The sequence below is a fragment of the Glycine max genome, chromosome 8 (assembly GCF_000004515.6).
Source record: "Glycine max cultivar Williams 82 chromosome 8, Glycine_max_v4.0, whole genome shotgun sequence".
NCBI classification, from domain to species: Eukaryota; Viridiplantae; Streptophyta; class Magnoliopsida; order Fabales; family Fabaceae; genus Glycine; species Glycine max.
Window position 1 is genome coordinate 4,111,521 of NC_038244.2, and position 20,001 is coordinate 4,131,521.

General features: G+C 35.0%; 3 protein-coding genes and 1 long non-coding RNA gene across 10 annotated transcripts; 1 reads left to right on the plus strand and 3 right to left on the minus strand.

Annotated features, from left to right (window-relative positions):
* Positions 1 to 591: 591 nt before the first annotated feature.
* On the minus strand, positions 592 to 4,891 carry LOC100783041 (putative pentatricopeptide repeat-containing protein At1g12700, mitochondrial). Of its 5 annotated transcripts, XM_041017950.1 has the most exons (5): positions 2,973 to 4,890; positions 2,511 to 2,774; positions 1,523 to 1,786; positions 1,292 to 1,366; positions 592 to 1,193 (listed from the first exon to the last, which is right to left on the minus strand). In XM_041017950.1, the coding sequence occupies exons 1-2, from the start codon at positions 4,607 to 4,609 to the stop codon at positions 2,744 to 2,746; spliced, it is 1,668 nt and encodes a 555-aa protein (XP_040873884.1). In that variant the 5' UTR covers positions 4,610 to 4,890; the 3' UTR covers positions 592 to 1,193; positions 1,292 to 1,366; positions 1,523 to 1,786; positions 2,511 to 2,743. The 5 variants fall into 5 exon arrangements, with proteins under 5 accessions (XP_040873884.1, XP_040873886.1, XP_040873885.1 ...); XM_041017952.1 differs by lacking the exon at positions 2,511 to 2,774; XM_041017951.1 differs by lacking the exon at positions 1,292 to 1,366 and having other exon boundaries at positions 2,655 to 2,774.
* Positions 4,892 to 5,439: 548 nt separating this feature from the next.
* Positions 5,440 to 6,740, plus strand: LOC102663362 (uncharacterized). Of its 2 annotated transcripts, XR_005892519.1 has the most exons (3): positions 5,440 to 5,542; positions 5,632 to 6,110; positions 6,246 to 6,740. It is a non-coding gene; the product is annotated as an uncharacterized lncRNA (long non-coding RNA). The 2 variants fall into 2 exon arrangements; XR_415396.4 differs by lacking the exon at positions 5,440 to 5,542 and having other exon boundaries at positions 5,549 to 6,110.
* A 113-nt stretch (positions 6,741 to 6,853) lies between these two features.
* On the minus strand, positions 6,854 to 13,627 carry LOC100796823 (golgin candidate 2). Its single transcript, XM_006584839.4, has 10 exons — positions 13,338 to 13,627; positions 12,056 to 13,150; positions 11,412 to 11,522; positions 11,203 to 11,262; positions 10,625 to 10,682; positions 9,983 to 10,035; positions 9,694 to 9,783; positions 8,271 to 8,396; positions 7,880 to 7,927; positions 6,854 to 7,797 (listed from the first exon to the last, which is right to left on the minus strand). The coding sequence occupies exons 1-10, from the start codon at positions 13,389 to 13,391 to the stop codon at positions 7,423 to 7,425; spliced, it is 2,070 nt and encodes a 689-aa protein (XP_006584902.1). The 5' UTR covers positions 13,392 to 13,627; the 3' UTR covers positions 6,854 to 7,422.
* Positions 13,628 to 15,170: 1,543 nt separating this feature from the next.
* Positions 15,171 to 18,323, minus strand: LOC100784107 (ras-related protein RABA6b). Of its 2 annotated transcripts, none has more exons than XM_041017954.1 (2): positions 16,915 to 17,712; positions 15,171 to 15,851 (listed from the first exon to the last, which is right to left on the minus strand). In XM_041017954.1, the coding sequence occupies exons 1-2, from the start codon at positions 17,025 to 17,027 to the stop codon at positions 15,413 to 15,415; spliced, it is 552 nt and encodes a 183-aa protein (XP_040873888.1). In that variant the 5' UTR covers positions 17,028 to 17,712; the 3' UTR covers positions 15,171 to 15,412. The 2 variants fall into 2 exon arrangements, with proteins under 2 accessions (XP_040873888.1, XP_006584903.1); XM_006584840.4 differs by lacking the exon at positions 16,915 to 17,712 and adding an exon at positions 17,787 to 18,323 and having other exon boundaries at positions 15,176 to 15,851.
* Between the last annotated feature and the right edge of the window lie 1,678 nt (positions 18,324 to 20,001).

Genomic DNA, 20,001 nt, shown 5'->3' on the forward strand with positions numbered 1-20,001 from the left:
AGGGTGTGTTTGATTGCGTTTTTTTATAATTATTTTGTAAAATAATTGTTAAGAAATGTTTTTGAGAATAAAAAAATAACTAATCTGATAAAATGATTTAGGAAACATGTTTCAAAAAAGAAAAGAGCGTTTCATGGTAGAAGATTAAGCAAACTTGCAAAGTGACTCTTATAATTTAAGTTATTATTATAAACCCAAAATATAACTTATATATTTAAAGATATTTATTTAATACATTTTAATTCTATAAAAACAATTTTATTTATCCTGTACAGTACACAAACTATAGTATTAGTTTTTTTAAAAAAAATTAAAATAAAACAATAACATAATATAATATTATTTTCTTCTACCAACAAGTCCTAGTCTTCAACTTTATTCCCTTAAACAAGTTTCCAGATTAAGTTTTGTGGATAAAAGATTGGGAATGAGGACCCCACTAAAGGTGACTTATCAAGTTTTCTGATGAATACTTTATACTAATATATGTTAGATAAAAAAAAATATTATTTCCTTCCCGTTACATGGCAAGTTAGGAGAGAAATACTTTTACATGTGGAATCCAACAAAAAAAAAAAACACTTGTTACTCTTCTCAAACAAATAGAAAAATTAATATTTCCATCGTATTTTTTCTATTTTCTTTCTACCTATTTACACTTAAAACAATCGATGGATTAGTGATAGGACTATCCTCCATCTGATCTACTCTCTTAATTGGAGCTTCTTCTATTGTTATTGACACATGCCTATATATCTATACTGCATGCATCGTGACACCAACACTTGGATATACATAACAAGCACATTAAGACCGAGGTAAAAAAAAATTTATATATATATATAGGGGTTCATAGATGGCCCTTGATGGAATTTGGAAAATCTATCGTCTCCCCTTCCCTTGTTCTCAAACTAGTTGCCACCCTATCGTAGATATTCTTGATTTCTCAAATATAGGTAGTAGGAACTTCTTCCTTATTTAGCACTTTTTGCAATACCTCTCTTGGCACTCTATTGTACCTTTTCCAAATCAATGAATACCATAAGTAGTCCTTTTTTATTCCACCGATATTGCTCCATCAATCATTGTGACAAGCATATTAAAACAACGATTTCTTCTCACATGTATCTGGCAAATTCCACAAGGCTATGCACTGATTCTTCACAATCTCCAAGGACCAGAAATAAAGTAATCTGATGCATGAAGTACAAGATTGTCAAAAATACTGGTAATAAGAAACTCATAAACCCAAGAACAAAACAGCCACTCTTTATAGTAATTCCACTTCTACCTAGTTTTTACTTGGTCATGGGAGTTCTCCAGAGAATACAAAAATTACCAGGATTTAGCTCACAATAAAGTAAGCCTACAAGCAGGTAGCACAGAACATGTATCACAAACAATTCTAATTCCCAGGCTTCAATTATTGCAAATGAAATAAACAATAAACATGCAATGAGAGGCTCAAGATTCATTGCTTAATCAAATAATGTGGCAGAAAACAGGCAAATACAACACTTACTGGCTTATAGGAAAGGAAAAATGCAGGGTAGGAAAGGTCAAGCAGACTAAAAGCCAGCACTGGCAGGGAAGAAAAGAGCAGTGTAGACCGCTGTTAACACCAACCAACTGTATTGCATAGAAATATTGAAAATCTGCATTCTTCTAGCACAAATTGATTGCTACAGCATTCACAGTCTGGACTACCACATACAAATCTTGACTTGCACTTCTTGCTGTATGCAATTGGATGAGTCACAGATTCCCTCACTGTTCATGCACCAACCTGCCAGGATTTGTCATTGTTGAAAGGGTTACCATTTAAATGATAAAATCCCAGGAAAAAAAAATTCACAACCAGTCAGATTGCAGAAAGACATGAGCAAAGAATTAATGCATGAGCAATTAAAAGAGAAGCAGCATAGAGTTTAAAATGCGGAGTGGGAATACACTAAAAAGGAACATAGTTATCAATCTCGGATAGCAGTGTGTAGCAGCTGACACCAAAAACAATATAGCAGTATAGCAAACTGTTATTTTGAATATTTTTATACAATTTATATAATTCATACTAAATACATGTTTTTTTGGTAAGGATACTAAATACATATGAATACTTGAAAAACAAAAGAACTTAAAAATCTTGACAACTTCATAATTAACAGTAAAAAGTTACAGGTCTTAGCTCTTGAGCAAATGTACAAGTACATAGTAACAAAGGGTACTATGTCTAACCAAGGAGAGAGATAAAAGGAGTGAATCAGTTTTGTGTCTTTGAGAGATAGACAACAACAAAAAAAAAGACCTGAGAGACTATACACAGAGAATGTAGACTAGTCAAACAAAGAGAATAAGAGAAAATAGAAAGAAGGAAAAACAAACTCAGTAGAAAACACAGAAAACAGAGATTGATGAGAATAAGAGAACAATGAGAAAAATATTACAAGAAAAAACTGAGTGAGAACAAGAGAGAAGTAAAAGAAGCTGGTAGATGGGTGGCAGAGAGTCACCAAAGGGTCACACAATGGTCGTTGGAGGGTCGGACAGGATTAGTGTAGTATTCACAAGGTAGGAGAGGAGATGAGTGAGACATGATAGTTATGAACTTTGAAAGGGTTTTCCTCAAGCTGAAACCCTATTTTACCCAAAATTACCTCCATAAAATGGCCCTCTAATGCTAATATTGGAGGCCATTCTCAGGATTTTGGGAAGCTTTGGCAGTGCATATAGCAGCCAGGGGCCACTACCCTGCTATAGCACCGCTTTTGACAACCCTGCAAAGGAAGCAGGGAAAAAGTCATGCAAGATTATACAAAATCAACCAGTGACAATGACACAGTACATGCAAGCATAAATACATAAACACACAATTTTATATAGTTATTTTATCCAATTTCTCTGACACAAGAAAAACGCATTTATAGAGTGGAAGATAATAGAAGTATATCTAACATGGAACTAAATTATCAGACCTTGCTTCATCGTTTACAAGACCTCTTTCAATCATTTCCAGACGAAGTTTCTCTGCCTTATCAGTCTCATTTCTTTCTTGGAGAGCACCAATAATTGTTTCAAAAGTGACAGCATCAGGGGGGCAATCATTGTCATCCATTTTTGAAAGCAAGGTCATAGCTTCATCAAAAGAGCAGTCTTTACAAAGGGCATTGATCATAATGGTATACGTTCGGACATTTGGACAACAGCCATGTATCAAAAGATGTTGAAGAGCTTCTTCTGCAATCTTTAATTTTTCACCTTTGCAGAAATTTTCTACAATCACATCATACATGTAAAAATCAGGCCAAATTCCTTGGACAATTTGTCGAAATAATGAGATTGCCTTCTCATAAGGTTTGCTTTTGCAAAAAGCATCTAAAAAAATGTTGTAAGTGACTATATCAGGGGATTGGCCCCTATCACACATTTCATCAACAAGCTCCTGCACACATGACATTCTCCCCAATTTGCATAAGCCATCAATAAGAGAATTATAAGTAGCAAGATTAGGGACTAAATTTTTACAACGTATCTCTTTAAAGAGAACCATGGCTTCATCTACCATGTCAATCTTGCAATAACCATTAATCAAGACATTATAATTCAAGACATCAGGTTCCAAGCCTCTTTTGACCATCCTGTTGAATAGTTCTCTTGCCTCACTAACATTATTGCTTAAACAAAACCCTTCCATCAAGGCATTGTAAGTAACAATGTCAGGCTTCTCGCCTCTTTTCATCATCACAGCGAACACGCCTTGAGCTTCCACAATCCTTCCTTCTTTACACAACGCATCAACCAATATGTTAAAGGTATAATCATCTGGGTTGATGTTCCCCCGCACCATCATAGTTAGCAATCGAGTTGCTTCTCGCCATTGACCGACACTACAACAGCCATGGATGAGAGAATTGTAGGCGACAACATCAACCAAAATCCCCCTTGAAGTGACCAGAGAAAACAAACGGAGGGCATCGGCTATAAGTCTATCTTTGCACAGCCCATCAATGACTGTGCTATAGGTAATGAGATTAGGCCGAACCAAATCCTCTTCCATCTTTTGCAGCAATTGAAGGGCATCTCTAGTTTGTCCATTTTTACACAGGCCATTGATCAAAGAGCCATATGAGAACTCATCCAAAGGATACCCTTTTGCCATAAGGTCGAGGCGAAAGGCCATAGCTTTAGAGACCATACCATTGATGCAGAAACCGTTGATGAGAGTGTTGAAAGTGACCATGTTGGGCTGAAACCCCATCTTGAGAATGGTTCCCAGAAGAGAGAAGGCGAAAGAGAGGTGAGCCTGGTGGCAGTAGCAATTGATCAAGATGGTGAGAGTGGCGATGGAAGGGGTGATTCCCTTTGAGTGAAGTTGGGAGAAGAGGGAAATGGCGGTGGGGTAATGACCCATCCTTACAATGGCTCCCAGAAGCTTGTCGAATACGAAAATGGGTGGGGGAGGGTGCTTTCGGAGCATGCGATTGAAGGAAAGAAGGGTATCGTCTACAGTGTGAAATTTAGGGGGATGCAAATGACCAAAGAACCTCACATGTTGAGAAAAAAAGAGTATGTGAATGCTGCGAGGGAGGACATACCTACTTCCATTCAGCATCTTCTCTCTCACTCTCTCACCAATACCAATGCCTGATTTCTTCTTCTTCTTCTTCAACTCAGCAACCCTCCGCCGCTGCAGAACCCTGCAACATGCCGCTACAACAACGATACTCCCAACTCCTAATTCCTAACCCACTTTATTTTTCTTTTTCTTTTTTTTATTATTATTACGAATCACAGTATTTGTTATATATACATATATTATCTCCTTTCTTTTTACTTCTTTCTCCAAAAAAAATTGACTCGAAAAAATACGGCTCTCTTCTTTTTCACCTCTTTATTATCAATCATAAATTTATACAACATCAACATATTAATAAGCAAAGGAAGAAATACAATCTTACTCTTTCACTTGATTTAAAATCGAATCTCTCTGTATTTTATAATAATTATGATAATAAGCAATTAAATGTAAAGAGAATTACAATTTTACCCTTTCACCCATTTTTAAATATAATATCTTAATATTTTTGTGTATGGTAAATTGGGAAGAAAATCACTAGAATTGTTATAGTGATAAAAGATCAAAATAGATAGATAAAGATTTAGATTTGATTACATTGTCATTATTGTATATAAAATAATAATTAACAATAATTTTATTCCCTATACACGTGATCAAATATTCATCTCCTGATTATTTATATAAAAACAATATTTATTAAAAAAAGTTAATTCATTAAATAAATTTTAATATTTCAACATATTAGTCTTTCACTTTCAACTAGAAAATATCTTGATTCACAAAAAATAATCTAAATATTTATTGTGTGTTTAAAATTTCTTTAAATTAAACTGACATTTTAATTAACTTTGACCTCTAAATCACATGTTATTTTTGTATGTTTTGATTCTTTCTCAACTTATTATCTTTTACGACGAATTCTACGGTTTGTCTTAGCCGTCAGATTTGAGTAATTTTATATCAATGGTCAGTATTTATTATTATTTTTTCCTTTTTCTTTTTCTCTTTTTTCCCCTCCCTTTCCAGACTTACCCCTCGTTTGTTTTTTTTCTCAGTCCCTTCTTCCCCCTTTCAGATCTGAGTTGCCTCCATCTCTCCATCTGCGTTGATCCACCATTTCATCAACGGTCCGACGAGGAAATACTCCGACATTAAGTCGCAGTGCGCTCATGGCAGTACCCATAGTTGCTGTGAAGTACGTCTCAGAAGTCAAACCACACGAACGGTGATGCGGAGGACCGGTGATTCTGACGTCAGCGTTCTCATCGGATTTGTAGGTGACCATCGATGGCGTCGTTGGAATCCAGAAGGATCTTCTCCGCCATTGACACCAGTTGGAAAATGATCGCTCCACGTGACCATCGCCTCGCCGTCTCAGACAGGCTACCAGATCCAAATCGTGTTGCGGCGTCTCAAAGCACTCTCACTTCTCCGATTCTCGAGAACGTGTCTCACGGCCAGCTTCAAACTCGATCGTCTGTGCCTTTTGATTTCGCAATGACAGTGACTCGCGGTTTTTTTCTATGTTGATTTGGTATTGTAAATTTCTCAGATCTATTTTTTGAATCTGGCATCATAAATTTCTATTGTTGACTTTTATACAAATTTCTCATATCTGAAATAAAATTGATTATCTTCATAGTTTTATCATTGGATTTTTTGTTCTCAGTTTGTTGTTTACTTGAAAGCCATTGATGGCCATGGAGAAGCAATGGGTCTATCAGTGGCAAAGAGTGGAGATGACGGAGGAGCAGTGGATCGCGGTGGTGGCAGACAGTGGTGGTGCACGGAGGTGTCGGATATGGATAGAAGAAAAAAGGAAAGGAGAAAAAACTCCGACGGCGGCCAACTGGTTGTTTGCGGTGGAGACGATGAGAGATGAAGGAAAGAAAAGGGGCAAAAAAGGAAAAAAAGAAAAAAAAATGAGCCATCGGATGGAAACTAGAAAAAAAAACTAATGGTCTAGGTTACTTTCGCAAAGTGGGCCACCGTAGAATTCTTCATCTTTTACACATTACTCACTTAAAATGAATCTTCTAATGTATACCGTGGGAATGGCCGCGTATCTATTTACTTTGAGCAAGAATAGCCCACTTTGATTGAGTTCTGATTTCATCAACTTACTTCACTTTAGACAAAGACCAATGTTAATGGAGTTTATTAATACATGGTACTAAATCGACGTAATATCCCATGAATATAAATTGAATAAACTCCAAGGTTAGACTATGAGATAGACCTAATATGCAATGTTATCTAGTATGAGGTTTCAATGCATTACACAAATGAATAAATATTTATTAATAATTGTATACAACAACAAAAAAAAACGAATTCTCTTTCTTTTTCTACAATATTCAAGAGACAATAATTTTGAAACTGCATGGGGCATCTTTGGGGTTATGAATGCTGTTCAAGTCACTCACTGATTAAAGGCTTATTCTGTGTTTACATCTGTTGCTATACTGTACATACAAAATACTTATTGCTACTTAAACTTGCAATCCCTGCGAGGCTACGAAAACTTCTCATTAGATCAGCATTCAAAACTCAATCCCAAATAAGCCATTTTGTCAAATACAAAATGGCAGGACATTGCTCCTCTTTAGTGGAGTCTCTCCTTGTCCAATGAAGTTTCACAACGTCAAAGAAATGTAAAATTCATTGATATAGAAAGCCATGCAGTCCTGTATTTTACTGGTCATAGTCTGGTACTGGCATTCCTGCATGTCCACTGCAGGTGCATGATATGATATACTCTGGCGTAACACAAAACATATCCAATGTATTGAGGGCCTCCTAAAAACTGCGGGGAATGACATAAGTGAAGACACATCGCAACACAATCATACTCCACCAGTGTTATTAATGTTCTCCAGTGAGATCTGGGCACCAGATCTACCCTCATTTGATGGGCTAGAATGTGATAAAAGAATATAAAACACCCAGAAATGAAGGCAAACAAGATATATCAAAGCCCACAATTTTGCCGTTGAGTTCCTTTTCAGAAAAAGTGCTCCAGTCACAAAAATATAATCAAGTTGTTGAAGCAATGATCCAAGCTGTATCTTGCCAGAATGAATTCTGGCTTTTAGCATAGGCTTCAACTTTGAATTGGAGAGCTCCCACAATCCTGATTCTAAGTCACTTGATGAAGAGGCAGGATTCATGTTTGCTGCACCTGATGCTGACATGTTCTCATCCAGCAACCTTGAGACAGCCTGCCAAGTTGATTATGAAAATTGAAAATCAAGTATATCACAATTTCAAGAATTAGTGTCGTAGGCTCAGTAGAAAGCATACCTCAATTCTGAATACAAGACTTGCCTTCTCAGAAGAGAGTGACTCAACCTGTTGACAAGCAGAATAATTTATTTGAAAGTTGAATAGGTAGGGGGCCAGAAACACACAAACAAGTCAAGTCCCAATGCTGTATTTGAATGAATTTTTGAAACATTTTCTGTTGGACTTCTTAAACTCTGATGGATTCCGAAAACTGCAACCAGTTAATTTGTTGGTCATTTGGGTTTGACTGCACATGATGACATGGACAATTTTAAACAATCTACTAATCTGTTCAGTCAGTCACCTGTTGGACTGACTGATCAGACAGACAGGTCCAGTCTGAATTTAAAACAGTGATCCATGAGCATTCACACACAATTACAACCAAATGGATGTATGAAACACGCACCTTTGCTTGTTTCTGTATTAAATGGTCAGTCATTTGTTGAAGCCTTCGCTTGAGCTCAACTTCCACTTCTGTTGGCTCTTCTATCTCCTTCCTTGTCATTTCAATATCAGCTTCTAGCTTCCTTGCCTTTGATGTAAAAATGCATCAAATAATTTCACAAAGCAAAAGGAAATCATATTAACTTCACATGCACAAAGCAAAAATTAATGAATACATTTAAATCTGTAGTAATGCAAATATCAATGATGCCGGTATAAAGAATGTTTTTTGAGTTTAATGGTGATACACTGACAGTGTAAAACAGTTTTACACTGTCATCCAATTACAAATTGCCATTAGTATGGCATACAAGATAATTTTTGCAAAAGTCAACAAACATACCATGCATGATGATTTGCAATTTGATTAGTGTGAAAAATTATTTTACACTCTCAGTATATAGTCTTTTTTCTCTTTTTTTTTAATTTTAATTTATGACACAATACAACAATAAAATCTTATTCCACCTGGTGAGATCGGAAACATGGATATTAAAAACCAAAGCTTCAGGAAAATAGCATGACATTTTTATATTTTAATTATTTCTAATTTAAACGGAAATTGAGTTAAAAACTTACAATATATTTTTTTAAAAAAATCAATTGAAGGGGTTCCTTAAAAGTAGGAAATGTGTCCAAGAGTTGAGCATTTGTAATGGATTTAAATAAAACGATTTCTGCTCACTTCCAGTTATAGCTAAGTAAAACATTTTAGTTTTAACAAAAGTAAAAAAAAAAAAAAGGACACAAAATGGGGGAAATAGTATTAATGCTACAGTTTCCAATCAACCTCAAACTTGGTTACTAAAGTAATGCCTTTCAACAAGGTTTATCAGTGAAGGAAAAAGGAAGAACCAAGTTCAAAAAAAGATTATTGTGCCGAATTTTTCAGGAAGTTATCTACTACTTTTACTCTTGAAAATTGTCGGGTTCTCTCTTACCCAACCTTTGCTAGCCAAATAACAAAAGGAAGAAGTCAGACATCTTGTATTTTTCAACCAGACTTTACTGTTCAAGATCCTGTAACTAGAACTAAGGGACTACTGGACCATCACCATCAGATAACAGGGCACATAGTTGGGTAAATTTTAAAAGCAAGAAAAAGGAGGCAGATAATGAAAAAATTCGAAGACTTTGAACATCATTAAGAAACTGAAATATACAAGTGTAATTTAATTAGGAGACTTGTTTTGATCCTTCCAGCAATTGCTTTCTAAAATATAAGTGGAAAACAAGGAAAAATACTAAAAGATGCAAATTTCAAGATAGAACATTCTAGGCAAAGTACTAAATCATGAAATACATTGCATCTGAAATGTCATAGCTCTTCAAGGAAAAAGATGCAAATATAGATCCCTTCATAAGTTCAAAGTTTAAATCCTTACCTTTTCCTGCAACTGTGCAACTTTATTATTAATTAAAGAGTGCTCTGCCTCGTGGATTTCCCGTTCCAACTCAACGCTTTTTGAAACTAGCTACAACATTAGGATAGATAAACAGATTTTAAGAATATCCATCTAAAAGACAGTGAGCATAGAAGTTTAAAAGGGGAATACAAGACCCAACAAAATACAATACCAAAGACCTTCCTCTTAAAGTCCCAAGCACGGAATACTAAACAAAAGAAACCAAAGTATCAATGAACCAGTTTCAGCAAAAAATTATATAACTTACTTGATTTTGTGAAGCTCCAGTTTGACGAGGATTCTTCATTCGCCTTCTGAGTTCTACAAAACATTAAAGGATCAATCTATTAACAGATTAGCTCATTTCAACATAAGTTCAGCTACTCCAGCACACTAAATAAGCCAATTTGCAAAATTAATGATAAGCATAGGTATCATCAGCCAGGAACTGCAGAAAGACAGTAATACTACATATTCTTTGTCAGAGATATTTTCGGGCAAGAGACATGGTTCCAAAAATCCCTATAGCAGCTTAGCACGAATTTGCTTCAACTTCAAAACTAAAATGTATCCTTTGGTCGCATACTAACCATCTATTCATAATATCTTCAAAACTTGAATATTCGCCAGTCTCTTGCTTAATTGAATATGCCCAAATTCATCATTAATCCACCATGTATATGATGTTGAATAAAATTAAACATTATCCTTGTCCGACTATACTACACTTTTTCCATTTTTGTTAAAAATGCAGACTAACCTTTAAGGTTAATAAATATCCATACTAAAACGAGACAGGTATGAGGTATAAACCTAGGTAGTTAACAAGTCCCACGAAAAGACACTATAATCGGTTCGAATGAAATAATGTATCAAACAATTTGTCAATAACTTTGCAAAGGTGCAGTACCTTCGTGAAACAACTCTTTCGAACTGATTTGCTGTCTGAGTTCTGATACTTGCTTAACCTGATAAAAAAAATGTATTTAAGTTAACACACCATAATTTAATATTCTTTCCCAGATATGAGGATGACCCAAGGATGAAGGAAGCATGGGAATTGAAGCAAAACATGCTGTTTGGTTTATTCAATTTCAATATACAGAAGTTATTCTAATCCTTCTGAAAGCTACATTTGCAATCAGAACATCTTTAGGGAATTGATTGGTCCATTCAGTTTAGTTTTTCAGTTTTCAGTTCCAGCAATATTTTGGAGATTTTTCTAGACACCATCGGAGTCAGTAACAGGGATAAGGTCTTGAGACAGATGGCCCTTATCAGCTTCATGAGACTGTCAGATTGGTCATATTAAATTATTAATTATCTTATTAATTTTGTCATCGCTACTTTTAGGAAATCAAGAGAGAGGTAGCAGCAACTATATTTTTCTATTCAATAATTATTAATAGATATTAGCTACCACATACAAAATTCACATTCTATGGACCATGTGAAGTGGAGGGAAGTCACCTAAGAATCTAAATATACCTCAACTTCAAGGCTCCACTGCACAGCTGCAAGGGATCTTGCAAGATCAGCATTGACAGTCTGCAATCAATCCGGACATTTATCAACAAGTTTTTCTAGATATATTTGTGGAACAAAAACATTATAAATTATTTACAGAAAGGTGTAGTAAGTTATACTATCATATATTTGGTATAAACAAATGGCTTGAATAAGTTAAATCAACATACCTCCAGTTTAGCTAAACGTGCAAGAACTTCCATTCTAGTATTATTATGTTTCTGCTTTTCTAACTCAACAGCTTCCATTGTTTCCATCATAGTGCTCTGAAGCTGTGAAGCCTGGAGCAAGGAACAATGAGGATTAGGTAAATAACCAATAGATCATAAGCATTAAGTTCCATCCAGAGCTGTTCATCTATCCAACAGTTAACTTAAAACAATTTCAGCCTCATTGCAAGAAATTCCTATATTATGGTAGCTTTTGTAGACTTGTTAGAACAGGATAAATAAAACATAAACTATGGTTTCTATTTTATGTTTAGTGCATTTTAAAAACAAAAAAGAACAGGACATTAGATTAAAAATAATGGTGCATTTTGATTCCACTAAGAGGGGGAAACCAAGAGGAGAAAAACGGAACATAACCATTTCATTTTGTTATGTATGCAAGCCAAATACTACCTATGGAATTTGACATTTTAATTTTTCCACCAAATCACCAACAACATCAAGCAGGAAAAAAATCCAGATATTTGTCCGACGCTACCCTATCCTACAGTAGACACCATGTTGAGCATAACCAGTATACAACAAAAGTGAAAAAAAAAAAAAAGCAAAGATAATGATCAGTTCTTAAATTGTCATATTGTCACCTCTTGTGCTTGTTGTTTAGCTCGCTCCTCAAGTATTTTCTCTAGACTTTCCTTCTCCCCCTCTAATTTGGCCACTATATTCTCCCGCTCCTTGATAGCATTTATTGCTTTAGCTGCTACTTTCTCAGCCAGAATCCTTTCCCTCCTCTTTCTCCTTTCCTCCCTCTCATGTTCACTTTCAGAATCAGATGTTGAACCAGAATCTGTATCTGAATCAGAAATTCCATCACTAGCCACAGGAGAACCCCTTTTCAAATCATCAGATATTGAATTAAGTTCATGCCTCCCTTGTATCATGCTTCTCGATTGATTACCATCAACATCTTCCACAATCTTAGCTTCTTGGTCCTCATCCACCCCCCATGCTAGTAATGTTTCTGCAGCCAAAGTTTTGTCGTCTTCCTGCAACAATTCTGGTGGAGAAATGTCCCTATAATTAAAACGGTGCTGATTTTCTTCATTTCTCTTTTCCTCAACCACAAGCTTCTCAGAACTGTCCTTGTCAGCATACTCCAGTCCTTTACCCCATTTACCATCGGTCTCCGATTCAACAGCAAAATTCCTCCCCGTCGAAGTCGAAGAGGTAGATTCCTTCCCATCATCACTGGCTTTTCTACTCAATTTAACTTCTTTGACAGAGTCCGACTTCTGCAAGGACCTCAGACCACTGTTACCAGTTCTTGGATTCCTTTTTACATCTGTCGCCAATGACCCTGAAGACAAACCCTTCTGCTTCCTACTACTGCTTCTGCCCAAACCACGCGGTGCAGGTAACCCATTACCGTGATTGCCCCCAGAAGCAGAAGCTATAGACTGAGTAGGTGATGGTGCACTTAGGAGTTCAGTCCAATCATCATCTGTTAGGGTAGGGCCAGATTTGGGAGATAGTTTGGGTGCACTTGCTGTAGCTTTAAGCCCATCAAAATTGGGATCACTGCGCAATTTTCCACGATACTCATTGCTCTCTAATGGCTTCTTCTTCAATTGATCCTTCAGAGACACACCGCTCCCTGATTTGAAGGGAGCATCAATGCTCGGTTCCTCCAACCGAAAATCCTCGTTCTTGCGAAGCGATTCAGCCGCTTGCTGATCGATCTGAACCATCCGTTACGCAATTGCGATGGAAAAACAAATTAATACGAGAAGAACTAAAATAATTTGAAGCATGCTATAAATTTAAATTTAAATTACAACTCCTAAGGTTAGGGATTTAGAGAATGCAATAATAATTAATCAAAAAAAGGGAAAAGAAAATGCGAAGCATTGTTATATTTGGACTTGCCTGGTGGAGAATGTTCTCTGCGGCTTTAAGTTTGGAGGAGATCCAATTCGACATGGTTTCAGAGGACGAGATGTGAGCGGCAATTGGCGCGTGTATAGCGAAACGAAGCGTTTCGAGGAAGTTATGCGCGTGCAGAAGAGGATAATGATTTTCTGAGAGAGAGATCCATCATGATGACGAAGAAGAGCGCCATGAAAGCTGTGATGTAAGGAAGAAGAGTGAAAGTTAGAGTGACATGCGGGTGATGGAACTTGTTTTGTTGGGCCAATAAATGTTGACTGAATAACACTGCTTCAGTTTCGGTCCCAATCGACGTTACCCCGTGATTTTGCCCTCACAACTACCTAACGGGCTTCAATGCTACTAGGTCTTTTGAGCCCAGGAAGAGGAAGGTCTGAGGTCCAATACTACAAGCCCGTGGGCTTCATTTTATTGGTCTTCCATTACTAGATTAAAAAGACTAAAATCCCTCGTTCTCCAGTCTCTCTCTCCGGAAAAAATTACAAGTTATGGCCATAACTTTTGAAATATTCACAAAAAGTATCTTATTGCTTGTTTTGAATAAACTATATTCACTGTTTAATTGGATAATTTACATCTCTCTTGTACGTCCTTAAAATAATTGAATGATTTTGGTTAATTCAACAATAATCACTTCTTAGGTTAGAGTTTCATCAGTTGGGACATCTTACCAAAATCCATGTCTATTACTTTGGCGCTGACAAGCGCTGGTTTCTTTTGTGTTGGAGCTGTCATCTTCAATCTATTCACTATTTTTGGTTCAATTTCTAGTTTGGAGGTGATGATGCCTTCTTGTTCATCATTTGTGTTCCTTAATTATTCAATATTTTTTATTTGCTACCGTTATTTATCATACAATATTGGATCCATTTTCTTTGAGTTTTAACTGTTTCTCATGGAAGGTGTAATTGCTTGTAGACTTAAAAGTATTAACAGGAAGAAAGTGATTACAAATCCAAACTCTTATGTCTGTGACTATTGAGGAACAATGTAATTCTAGTAGTTCAATTTTCATATACTCCTTTTTCTTTTTAAAGAAAACAGTTTAATAATATTTCTACTTTAAAATTAATAAAGGGTCACACAAGTTTTATATAAATTTAGAAGGTTCCTTTCTAATAAACTAGTATGTTACCTCATCTACTTATATGAAAACATTAGTCTTTACGTTATTACTCAGTCAAAATAAAAAGTCTTTACGTTATTGCAAGGACTTGTAAATATAGCAATAATAAATTGGTATTCCGTAAATTTATTTATGTATTTTATGACTATTATATTGAAAAAGCAGGTGAATGATTTCATTTCACTTCTCACAAGTATGTTTTCCTTGGGGAAAAGAAACTAAATATATATTAATCATTAAATACTTAAGATGACAGAAAGAAATTGACCTCGAAAAAAATCTTTTAACGTCGTTTAAACTTGTTTCTATATACAATAATAAGTAGATAAATTGATTTCCGTCACCATAATTCCACAAGACAAATATGTTAGTATGTTAGTAATTTTGTAACACACTCTTCTAAACATATTATCTACTAATATTAGTTAATATAGAAATTATAAATTTTAGTGAGTCTTGATTCATATTTAATATTTCGATTTTTCTTTAATAAATTTTAATCAATAACAAAGTATAAGTTGAAAAATATATTGTTAACTCTTCTTGTTCCATAATTATAGTTCTATTAATATACTAGTACGAACTATTTTTTTTATTTCTAGTAATTGAAGGGTTTTACTAGCCTTTTTTATTTTTACCTTAAAATGATGCGACCCTCTACAAATTGAAGAGTCCATGTGTAATCGGGGAAGCACAAAGGCAAAATTCGATTCTGGATTTCCTTCTTTTTTTTAATTGCGCGTAAGTGCGCTATTGATTTGTCTAGAAACACATTTTTACTATAAAAGTGTTTGTTTTACTACCTTTTTACTATAATTTTGTGTATATATAATCATTACTTGGAAGGCCAATAAGAAGAAGAAGAAAATTGTAAAGGGGAAGTGGAGAAAATAGGAAGAATGAATTTTACTCCCAAAAATCCAAAACTTCATCTTGAACAGCAAGTACTAGATTGTTTAGTTGCAGTGACTTCATCAGCTATATGGATCTCCTTCCCATTCAAAAGATTAATCGGTTTCTCGTCCATTTTAGCTGCCAAATTTTTCTGGCTTGTCATGTCATAAATCCTTGTGATCATTTGTAAGAAAACTTCCTCAACGTTGAGATTCTTCAAAGCAGAGGTTTCCATGAAGCATAATCCTTCTGTTTCCGCAAACCCTTTTCCTTCTTCTTTGTCAACTTCTCTTGATTGACCATCCAGATCACATTTGTTTCCCACCAGAACAACCACCATGTCCTCGCCTCCAAACTCCCTCAGCTCCAGTAGCCATTTGCTCACATTCTCATAACTTGATCTCCTGCTTATGTCATACACTAGCATTGCCCCTAAGGCTCCTCTATAGTATGAACTTGTGATTGCTCTAAACCTGCAACAAAATTATATCTATGGTTTTTAGACTGAATTAAATATATCAAAACTTGAAATTAAACTCTTTAGTGGGGACACAACATTCTTTGGTAAAATTCAACCAAATTATGAGTTTAATGAGTTTTAAAATAATTATTTTAAAAACCAACAAACTTATCCTCATGAATTTTGATTGAATTACATTACATATACAAATGACATGTTATTGTATCACATTCACATGTGCACTTTCCGCCACTAGATGCCCATGCAAGATTTTGCCCTGTAAATGAAGAAATTGGGTGTTTCCAGAACTGTCACATGAGTTTATCATATATCACCTTAGCTTACGTAAGAATATACTAGTTTTTGAAAGGCATTGATAGCTCTGCACACGTAAATAAGGCAAATCTATATCTCCTTGGAGTGCCTAACAAAAAAAATTTATAATTAGAAAGAAGAAATTGTTTGATTATGTGATTGGCCACCGAAATCTTCACCACCTCGCGTTCATTTCAACACCCGACTCATTGATTGCCAATTTACCTTTCTCTCAATCACTTTCATGTTTCTTTCTCTAACACAAGTTGAACAAGCCCACGTCCTGGACCCGCCTCGCCTAATAGTTACGCTATTTAGATTGAATTGCATGATGAATCAAATGAAAAAAAAAAAAAACTTGGTTTCTACACTTACCCAACCCTATAGAGTGACCCATACTTTTTTAACTCATTTTTCATTCACATCATTAAAATCAATTAATGGAATACAGTGACATGTGTTCATTATTCAACTCCGCTACATAATAGATCTGGCTTCCTTCAGCTAGGGTGTGTAGGGGACTTTCTACTTATTTTTCTCATGCTGAAAAAAGTGCAAGGAAATAAAGAAAACAATAAAGAAGAAAGAAAAAAAAAAGGAAATTGTACACATGTAACCCAAAGGCAAAAATAGTAAGTACTAATTACTATCCTTTTTATGGGATGGGAAATAAAAGCACTTCTCGGGAGAGAATAAAACGAAAGTTACATGCACCCACGGAAAAGGAGGAAATTACGGCGAGGTTCCAATAAAGCAGCTACCTTGGAGGGAGGATACGTTTTGGATTTTTGAATGATACAAATGCAGTATTCGTTTTCGTGAACAAGTTTCTGTATTCACAAATCCAAATCCAAGCATGGAATTCATTAATCATGATAATCTTAGTGTCTTCAGGGTCCCACTGAATGAATTCTAGTAATACTTTTCTAATTTCATTCCCCCACGTAATTAAACCAGTACTCAATTGGCATTTGGCAGCCGTGACTTTGTTTTTTAATTATCAAATCTATGAGATCATCACTGATGAACATTGCACTTTAAAGAATGCTAAAATATTTTTCCTCCCTCCCTATTTGTTTTTCTTTATTTTGGCCAATAAACAAGAGCAACCACAGGAACTATTCTTTTTTTTTTTTTTTATGAACATAGCAGAACTATTCTTGCTTAGCTAACAAAACTATAGCTAAAAGTGGGACAACATGTTTGTGCAGATTAGATAAGGGATCAAATGAGCTGAATTCATATTAAAATCTTATAGATTAAGCAAACCACTGGACACCCACTCAGAAATTGAAACCCCAGTTTGAAAAGCAAGTCCTATATATGGTGGTATGATCTACCATGGAATTGAATTCTGATCTGCAAACTCAATAGAATATTCTATAAATTAACCTTATTCTGAGCTAATGAATCTAGCGCAAACAAAATGAGTATCATCAAAACATTAAAAATAAAATAAATAACAACGATCAGAGACTAACAATGCCAAGGAATAACTGAACAAGCAATAGAAAAGGAATAAATAAATAAATAAAAACTTGAATGCGATGATCAATTATAGAGACAACAAAGAGTCATTCATTGAAAGTGGTGAAAACAAAAAGAGAGGAATAAGGAGTTACCAAATACCAACCTTTCTTGGCCAGCAGTGTCCCATATTTGAGCTTTGATGAGTTTGTCTCCAACCTTGATGTTCCGGTAAGCAAATTCAACTCCAATGGTGGGTTTGGAATCCAACCGGAATTCATCTTTTGCAAACCTTGAGAGCAGATTTGATTTCCCAACTCCGGAGTCTCCGATCAAAACAGCTTTGAAGAGATAATCACACTCTTCATCAAATGCATCAGCCATAATATCACCCTTATCTATTGATCTCTACCTTCACCTCTAAAGCCTTTATTTTTCTACTAATACCCGGACAGAAGAAATTCAAAGGGAACAAGACTAATGAGGAGAAGAAAAAACTTAACGATAAAGAAAATGTTGATCATGAGCTATTCGGGCAAGGAAGAGAGTCAAAATAGGGTGTAAGGTCATGATCATATTTATAGGGTTAGAAATTATATTAAGATTGTAAAACAAAGGGGACACTACACTACACAATTCTATGGAATTGTTTTTGGAGGGTGTTGAGTATTTACATGTGAAACCATTGAAAAAAGACATTATGAGTAATAATCCTTTATGTTGTCCTCCAGACCTGTGGATGTCATTAATCTAGTGGAAAAGCCAACCATGGTTTGCCTCCAACTTCAAAGAAGGTCCAATGGTGTTGTTCCACCTGTCCCCATCAAATTTTTCAATGAGAAAGTTGGCATTTTCATGCTTATGTGGCCTTTCAGGATTGGCAAACACTATTTTGTGCACATCACTCAACAGATTGGTTATCGAATGACGTTGTTTAGATCATAATCATCTTAAGGTAGTTTAAAATTGCACAGGGTAATGATTCCTAATTATATATCTCCTCTTCGGAAAATATAGTTTTACAAGTGATGATCGTAGATGTTTGTGGTTAGGTAACGTTGTAATGATCAAATTAAAAAGGGATTGGAAAAAAGAAAGAAAGATCTAGCTTTGTACACAGTTAATTACTGAAGAGCAAGACGGACCCAACTATATGCACACAGGGCCAGCAGCCCCCCCAGAACATAAAGTCCTTTTAATATAATCAATTTTTATTAACATTTTTTATATAAATTAAAATATTTTATTCATATATATAAATATATTAAAGTTCAGTTTAATTTCTATAAAAAAATTATTTATTTTAAAATTAGATTAGATGATATCCAAGTGAAACTCAACTTCATTTAAATATAATTTATGATAATTTTTAATTGTCATAAATTATTAAAAAAAGTATGAGAATATAATTTCTGAAATAAAAATATCCACAAATTACATGAAAAAAAAAATCAGATTCAAAAACCCCAAATCCCTAGAATCAATCCAGATCAAGAATCTCATAACAAACCCAAATCAATCCACATCCAATTAAAAAAACTCCCCCACCACTGTAAACAATATAAGAAAGATGCGAATTGAAAGAGTTTGTTGCAGCAAAAAAAATGAATCATAGAATCTGCAACACCAAAACCCATTCTTTCACACAATGAAGTACAATAAATCATCCTTCTCCGCCGTCGCCTTCACTCTCTTCAATGCCACCCTCTTAACCCCTCTTCAGTATCACCATCGCATACCCTCTTAATCCGCTATTCTATTTCACAATGAAAGCTGCAACCTGGATGTTGTCATTGATTCATTCAAAAATGTACCTCTGTGTCTGTGGTCAATGGAACCCGGTTTGTGTCTAAATATGATGAATTGAGGCAATTAATTTATGAGTTCTGTACGTGTGGGCAGTAGTTTTTGGGTTATGGTGATAACAAGGGAATTATGATTTTTATGTGATCAGCGCTGCTGTATAGACTTATTGAGGGGCTTTTATTTGTTGTAATATCAGGACACTTATTTGTTATGTTAGGCTTCTTTGAGTAATTATCACACATTCATTAAAAATTTGAATCTTGATTTTGAGATAAAACATGACATTTAAGTTTTTTTTACGTGAATGCTTATGATTTATTGGTGTAAATCTCTTAAATATTTATTCCTCTTAATTCTTCCACCAACAATTGATATCAATGGTTTGATTTGGTGATCGATTTGAACAAGATGATGGCCAACAATGAAATCTTAATCTTGGAGATCTATTGTATCAAAAATCTTTTTGTTGATGGGCTCAAGCGGTGTATCTCGGGGGTGAGTGACAATGCAAGAACCTAAAACATGTGGACTCTAATAACTATATTCATAACTTTAAGATTTTAGGTTAAAGTATG